The sequence below is a fragment of the Octodon degus genome, unplaced genomic scaffold (genome assembly GCF_000260255.1).
Source record: "Octodon degus isolate 3935 unplaced genomic scaffold, OctDeg1.0 scaffold00035, whole genome shotgun sequence".
In the NCBI taxonomy this organism is placed as follows: domain Eukaryota; kingdom Metazoa; phylum Chordata; class Mammalia; order Rodentia; family Octodontidae; genus Octodon; species Octodon degus.
The window spans coordinates 14,454,257-14,461,946 of record NW_004524611.1 but is presented as its reverse complement, the minus strand read 5'-3'; the positions used below and the strand labels follow the sequence as shown (position 1 = coordinate 14,461,946).

General features: G+C 57.1%; 1 protein-coding gene across 3 annotated transcripts; it reads right to left on the bottom strand.

Moving 5' to 3' along the window:
* Positions 1 to 1,101: 1,101 nt before the first annotated feature.
* On the bottom strand, positions 1,102 to 6,006 carry Upk3b (uroplakin 3B). 3 transcript variants are annotated; one of them, XM_023714531.1, is made up of 6 exons: positions 5,716 to 6,006; positions 5,400 to 5,558; positions 4,883 to 5,108; positions 4,064 to 4,143; positions 2,803 to 2,932; positions 1,102 to 2,399 (listed from the first exon to the last, which is right to left on the bottom strand). In XM_023714531.1, exons 1-6 carry the CDS (start codon positions 5,795 to 5,797, stop codon positions 2,240 to 2,242), a joined length of 837 nt encoding a protein of 278 aa, XP_023570299.1. In that variant the 5' UTR covers positions 5,798 to 6,006; the 3' UTR covers positions 1,102 to 2,239. The 3 variants fall into 3 exon arrangements, with proteins under 3 accessions (XP_023570299.1, XP_004630513.1, XP_023570300.1); XM_004630456.2 differs by having other exon boundaries at positions 5,409 to 5,558; positions 5,716 to 6,005; XM_023714532.1 differs by lacking the exon at positions 5,400 to 5,558.
* Positions 6,007 to 7,690: the final 1,684 nt, after the last annotated feature.

Here is a 7,690-nt window from a genome sequence, read left to right as displayed (position 1 = left end):
CTGTGGTGTCTTGGAATGGTGACCTGAGCAACCCAGGGTCCCCTGCTGACCCAAGGTAGGCTTTAGCTGCATAAAGGATTCGCTGCCTGAGGACCACACCAGCTGTTAGGAGGATGTCCTCAGAAGCCTGGCTCTGGGGGTCTGCAGAGAGGCAAACTGGGGCAGTTGGCACTGGCACTGGTAGAGCAAAATGTGTGTCAGAAAGCCAGGCCTAGCTGGGTGTGGTGGTGCATGCCTGTCATCCCAACTCTTGGGGAGGCTGAGGCAGGAGAACTGCAAATTTGACCTCAGCCTGGGCAATTTAGCAAAACCTACTTAAAATAAAGGAAGGAAGGAAAAAAAGAAAGGGAGAGCGTAAAGGAAAGACAGAAAGATGACAGAAAGACAACACAAACAGAACCAGGTGTGGCCTCCTAGCTCCTGCTCTCAATTGCTATGGCCACTGAACATTCCTTGGGCCCACCCCTTTCTCTTCAACCCCCTTGTCTACTCTGGTTCAGGCCTGTGCCTCTGCTGGATGGGAAGGTTTACCTCTCCTCCTCAGTCCTTGTCCCTAGGGAAGCTCCCTTTGACTCTCAGTACGGAGGGTCAAAAGTGCCCCTCCAGGCGACCCAGGGCTATGTTTCAGTCCCTCCCTAGTGTTGCTATGTCTGTCAGTTTGGTGACAATTTTAACCCCCGAAGGCCCCAGACCCTCTTAAAGTCAGAAGCTGTTTGAGGGTGGGACACTGCAGGCTCCTAGGGGGACAGAGGGCTCTAGGCCATACCTGGCTCAGAAATAAGCATGAGGGATGCCAAGATGCAGGCTGTGGTCTGTCCAGCTCCAAACTGAACTTTAGGCCCCAGGAGGATCTGCTCATCGCTTTGTAAACACCTCTGTGTGCTTCCTGTTCCACTCTCCAGAGCCAGTTCAGTGTAGGTCAGCTCTGTCGTCCAACCCCCAGGCCCAGCGTCCTAAGGCTCCTCAGTAGCAGGATTTCCAAAGTAGCTGCTTCAGGTGGCTTCCGGCCGGAGGTCTCTGATGCTGCCAGACCCTGAAATCCTAGAGGGGACTTCCTCCGTGGTCTAGGAGGAAGGAAATGCACAACCAAGGACGACAATCAAGGGCACTTAGGGTAGCCCGGGGCTACACGACTCCAGTCACAGAGGAGGCCCAGACACATTTATTTACCTTCAAAGAGGGCAAGCAGGGTGTCCAAGGAGACACAGGGTGGCTAGCTAGACAAAGTGTGCACGTGAGTCATTCCCTGAACTCCAGTTTCCCTCTCTAGCAAACCACAGCGGAGGTGTGTATTGAAGGGAGCACAGTAGGTCCTCAAGCAGGGGGGCGGAGCTACGGGCAGGAGCCCGCATGCGCATGAGCCTATAGCGGGCTAGCCGCGATGCACTGGCGCCCTCGCGTGGCAATGCGGGAACTACCGGCCTTGAGGACGGGGCGGGGGGGAGGGGGGGGATCGGCACTGAGACTTTTCCAGGGATGGGAGTCTCTTGATCCCGAGAGAGCCCACTGCAGCGACTGCCTTGAGGGAGTGTGAGCTAGAAGGCAAGAACAGTGTGAAGGTGTGACAAACCCGCAACTATACGAGGTCACGTTGGGACACATGGTTGTCTAAGATCCAGAGCAGGAAGACCCCAAGGTCAGGACCAGCTCACCTGAGCCCCAGGCGCTCAGCAGAGGATGTGAATGTGAGTGAGCAGAAGGGCGTGAGCCTTCCGCGTGTGGCCGGAACCTGTAACTAGATGATCCTAATGTCTGTCTACACTTCCTGACTCTGCCTCTGAGTCCCCTTCCTTCTCCCCAGGAAAAGCCAGTACCCAGGGACGATGGAGATGCCCATAAAGTCTGCGTCTCAGCCCCAGCTTTTGGGTGAGATGAGGGGGGCTCAGGCCTCACAGGCTGTGGATGGGCCCAGCCCGACCCCCTACTCAGGCCTCTAGAGCATGGCTGGGTCTAGTTGCAGCTGCTGGCCCTGAAGTTAGTGAGTGGGCACTGAAGTTATGATTTGGGAGATGAAGCACCCTAAAAGCACAAGTGGGGATAGCAATCAAGGGGTCATCTCAGGGCCTCAGTTTCCTCCTTGTGATCAGGTCCACTGCTTCCCGGCCCAGCCGCAAGGAAGGTCAACAGAATAGGGATGGGGACGGGGCAGAGTGGGATGCACAGTCTGGGGCAGGGGACAGCCAGGGCACTCCAAGAAGTTGGGATGCCCTGCAGAGAGGCCTGGGGCACAGGGGCCAGGCTAAGGGCTGAGGCTAGGGAGCGGGTCCAGGCCTGGCTCACATCCCACGGGCAGTGTGGCAGCCTCACTGGGCGGGATATGGTGGGTCATGTAGCGCTTCCCCATGAAGGAGCCGATCCGCAGCTGCTCAGGGACCTCCTCAGGCCACCACAGGCTGGAGCTGGGCAGGAAAGGAGGAAGCAGTGTTGTGTCCCTGGCCAGGGAGGCTACCAAGTCTGGGCCAGCTACCCATCCCCAGTGCATCAGCAGCCTCTGCTCATGCCTTCCTGCCTCCTGCAGGGGCCACCCTGAGAACTACGCTGGGCCAATTCCCCCAAACTCTCCAGGGCTCATGGAGAAGAGTTAAGGCCCAGGAGAGTGCCTGGCAGAGGACACAGTGAAGGACAGGGCTGGAGTGAGGTGGCCGCTCCTGACCTGCCTTAGATCACCTTCTGTCTCCCAAGTAAGAAGGGGCCTTGTGCAGCTCAGAACCAATGCCGCATTAAGGAGGCTGCCCACAAAGGGATGGTGACAGGCACCGGGCTCTGGATAGGAGAGGGGTCTCCGGGAGTGTCATCACTCACAAGCGCATGGTGGAGGCTGCCAGGAAGGCCAGGAGAAGGAGGCCGGCCAGACAGGAGAGGATGGAGGTGATGACAACCATGCAGCCGCTCCGACGCCCCGGCCAAGTGTCAATGGAACCTGGGGCCTTCCCTGAAACACAGGCTGCTCAGAGGGGACCTCTCATCCCCACTGGCTGGCCTTTCCTCCCTCCCCATCAGGCCTCAAGGCTGGGCTGCCCAGTGAGCCCTAACAGCCTCCAGGGTCCACCACATCCTTCACAGTCCAGCCTGAACTGTCCCTTGGTCTGGCTTCCACTCACCTACACCAGCTGTCCCCTACATTTTTTTTTTTTTTTTTTTTTTTTTAGGGACGGGTCTACAGGGTGTTCAGGGTCTCACTACTAGATTGGACTCTTAGTGATCAGCCTGTTTACAGCCTCCCAAGAGCCAGGATTATAGGCACGTGCCACCATGCCCAGTCTCAACTGCTGTCTCAGTGCGCCTTGGGGGTGGGGCCAGCACGGCAGGCCCGGAGATCAAACCCCTGGCCACTGCACCTGCTTGCAGGCACTTTAATCCACTGAGCTATTTGGCCAGCCCTTTCCCCTACATTTTTGGTATCAGGGACCAATTACATCAAAAAGTTTTTCCTTTAGATGAGGGTCTGGATGTGGTTGATGGTTTCTAGGTGATTTAAGCACATTCCATCTATTCTGCACTTTAACATTACATTAGATTCTCATGAGGAGCACGGACCCTGGATCCCACGCACGTGCAGTTCACAGCAGGCGTGAGCACTCCTGGAGAATCTAGTACCCGGCTGAGCGGACTGCGGGCGCTGCAAGCGGAGCTCAGGGAGTGATCTGAGGCTGAGACAGCTGAAGCTGCACTTTCCCTCCACCTACTGTGTGGCCAGTTCTTTATAGGCTATAGACCAGTACTGGCCCAAGGGCATAGACTCCTATTCTAGACCATTCTACTCATGCCAATGCACTGGCCCAGACACAAGCAAAGGAGCTACAAACCTCAAGACTGACCACGTCACCACCCTGCTCCCCAGAGCCTGGCACTTAAGGTCTTCAGATGACAGGATCCCCAATCAACCACTTGGCAGCCCGTCTCCTAGGAAACTCCTACCCCTGACCCCTAGGAGGGGGAGGCTGTTTCTGTCCATCATAGGGCTGGGGCCTGGACACCTAAGGGTTGGCAAATGCTCGGGGATGAACAGAACCACAGGGCGACCCCAGGCCCCACAGTGTGAGTGCCCTGACCCCAGCACTACCTTGGCAGAGCGTAATGGCGTCCGACCACTTGGACTCAGCCTTGGGAAAGCCAGTGACATCCATCAGGAGGAACTTGACACTAAGGACAGGAGGCAGTGGGGGAGCAGGGCTGAGACTCTGAGACATTGCCTGCCTTGGGCAGGGCATCCCCCAAACAGGCTGGCTGGGCCAGGAGAACCCTCTGAGGTCTTTTTGGTCTTGTGGCCTACACTGGCAGCCCCTGCCTGTGTGGACAGTTGCTCTGAAGACAGCAGTCTGGGTTGGGCTGGGCGCCCTGTATGATGTTCAGGGCTGGTGTCCTTGGCTTCCCAGAGAACTGAAGTGCTAGCTCAGGGATGAGGAGGGGTGTGGCCAGGGCCTGGGTACCAAGAACAGAATGAAGAGCCCTGATGGCACAGTATTCTGGGTGGTGGGAGCTCTGGAAAGGGTACACTGGGGAGCCAAGTAGGCCGAAAGGTTGGCTGCTGGGAATGGGGGCAGGGATGAGGCTGGAGGCCTCGCGGGGTGTGGTCATGGGGCGGACAGCTGGGTGAGAGGGCAGCTGAGGCTAGGCTCACCTCTGAAGGCCCTGCCTTCCCCATTCCTCCCCGGCCTCTCCGGCATGGACGCTCCCATCTGGACACCAAGGAGACACTGGCTTTCCCATCCCTGCTCCACCCCAGCCTCAGCAGGCCACTTGCACTCTATGCCTCAGTTTCTTCATCTGTAAAAGGAGGTAGGAAACAGGGTGCAGTGGCAAAAGCCTATATTCCCAGTACTCTGCCTCTCCCTGGGCCCAGCCCAACCTCTGGGCAGGGCGGGAGACTGGGACCACCAACCTGTAGGGCCCTGGGCCAGGGAGGGGTGCATTGCAGTAGGGCTCCTGTTGGCAGCTGAAGTCATTGCCCACTCGGAGCAAGGGGACCCCTCCACTGCCACCCCGCGGGTCCTCACAAGGCAGCCGATCCGGGGACAAGGGCAGAGTCATGTAGTGGCCGTCAGTCAGCAGCTGTGGGGAAGCAGGGATCTCGGCTAAGCTCCGTGGGTTTTGGAAGTTCCTGGAGGCTGTAGGACAGAGGGACAGACAGATTCGGGGACAGGAGAGACAGGCCTTGTCGTGGTGACCAGCAGGCTGCCTTCACCACAGACAGAGTCTGCAGCCTGGATTCCTGCCCCCTATTAAGTCCAGTGACAAGCCAGGCTTTGGCACCCCCGCGGAGTCCCCCAGGACAAAGCCCTCATCCTCACCAACCCTCCGGGGGCTTCCAGTTGGCACTCTACAACTGCAGGTATTGGCGAGGGGCTCCCCACAGCTTCCCTTGGGCCCCCACCCCCAGCCTGATGAACCAGACCCACACCGCACACCATTGCTGAAGGCCACCACCAGCCAGATGGTGTCACTGGCACCAGCATGCCCATCAAAGACGCATCGGGGCTGCTCGAGGGAGAACGTGGTGGCAGTGACCCTCCCTTCCAGGTCCCAGGCTGTGATCTGCGGCGTGTAGGGGACCAGCTCTGTGGCCATGGGGGACAAAGGTGAGCAGTGAAGGTCAGCTTGAGAGCCCCAGGGACCCCTGTCCCTGGGACTGCCAGTTCCAGTTCAGGGGCTGCCAGGACCCAATCCCTGCAGCTGGTGCCCGGCACCTTGGTTCCTCCCTGGACCCCAACTCACCCAAGCACAAGCTGGGCTGCAGCCACAGCAGCACCCAGAGGAACAGCAGCCCAGGGTGAGGCTGCCTCCAGGGAAGCCCCATGACCACGGTGACGGCTGAGCACTTGAAGCTAGGGGGCTGGTCTGGCCGCCTCAGGCTGCACCCTGCCCCAGCCCCTGGGCCTGGAGGAGCTGGTTCGTCAGGCTGCCAGGGAAGGCAGGAAAGACCTGTACACAAGCACCCCACTCCTCCTGTGGCCCAGCCCAGTACTGAGAGGGGGCTGGGTGGGTTCCAGTGTGGGAGGGCCAGTGCCAGGGCTGACTGCATACTTCAGGCTCCAGGCTGTATGGGTCCCTCCCCCAAGCCTCCCAGGCAAGAGGAGGGCCTGCTTGAAAACTTGGGCTCCGGGCCACATGCCTAGGATTCCTGCACCCGAGGTGCCTGGAGCATCATCCTCTGGGTGTCCACCCCCACAGGGGAGAGGAGAGGGGCCGGCCCTACCCTGCCCACTCCAGCCCCAGGATCCTGAGCCCCAGCCTCATTCCCTTGCACAGAGAAGATCCCTGGGGGCGAGGCCAGTAGAGCCCTTAGAGACAGGCCCTCCATTCAGCTGCCTCAGGCCACTCCCTGTGGGGGGTTTTTTTTGGCGGAACCAGGGATTGAACTCAGGCCCTTGCGCTTGCCAGGGAAGCACTTATTCCACTGAGCCATCTCCCTGGCCCCTACCTGTATTTTAGCTGTCAGTCATATGCTGTAAAACTCACATCTCAGTGATTGCTCATAGATTCCCAGGGCTATGCTGTGGTCACTTCCTTTACCAGGAAAGCAGACACTATTTCTTCACCCCTCACCCCGTTTCTCTTGCCTTAGCAAGGCTCAGCTCTCTCCGTAAATTTGCTATTACAGGTCTCACGAGCACAGGATCACAAACGCCGCACTGCCCACATATGGCTTCTCTCAGCACTTGGCAGGGGTCTGTCCATGGTGCAGCCTGTGGCAGGGCTGGTTTTTTATTTGTATCGGGATTCAAACTCATGACCTTGCCAGGCAGGCACTATGTCACTGGGATATATCCCTGGCCAGGATCTGCTCCTTTTTAAGGCTGAGTAATAGTACGTCACCTGGATGGCATGTTTTATTGGTTTATGAAAGGTGCATATTCAGGTCTTTCAACTTTGCTGTAAATCACCCAGCAGCACACATTTGCAAAATTGCCCAGGGTATGTCCCTGGAATTGCCCGCATGGTCACCCCCTTTTTGAGGAACTGCCTGTTCCCCAAAGCAGCTGCATTTACATGCCCACCAGAACAGGACAAGGGCCCAGTTTCTCCACACCCTGAGGCTATTTCATCTTGTAGTATTAGGGATTTGCATTTCTTGACTTTTTTTTTTTTTTTTTTCAGAACTGGGGATTGAACTCAGGCCCTTGTGCTTGCCAGGGAAGCATTTATTCCACTGAGCCATCTCCCCAGCCCTTTTTTTTTTTTTTGTTCTGGGAATCAAACTCGGAACCTTGCACTTGTCAGGCAGGTGCTGTGCTGCTGAGCTGTACCCCCAGCTCTTAAGGATTTGCAAAGAGAAATCTAGTCAAGTCCTTTGCTCCTGGTTGTTTTGGTTTCTTGTGGTGCAGGCACTGAGCCCAGGCCCCTCCTTGGCACATACCAGGCAAGTGCTCTACTTCTGAGTTACACCCCTGGGTGCTAGCCATTGTCTTCCCCCACCCAGTACTGGAGATTGAGCCCAGGGCCTTTGCACTGAGTAACTTTCCCAGCCTTTTTTTAGACGTTTTTGTAACAGGGAATTACTAAGCTGCTGAAACTGGCTTTAATTTGCGTTGCGAACCCCCTGCCTCACCCTCTCAGAATGCTAAGTATGTACCATCATGCCTTACCTGTTTTGCTTTTAGTATCAGGGATTGAACTCAGGACCCTTGAGCTTGCTGAGCAGATGCATATGCCACTGAGCTATATCCCCAGCCCTGGTTTTGTTTTTTGA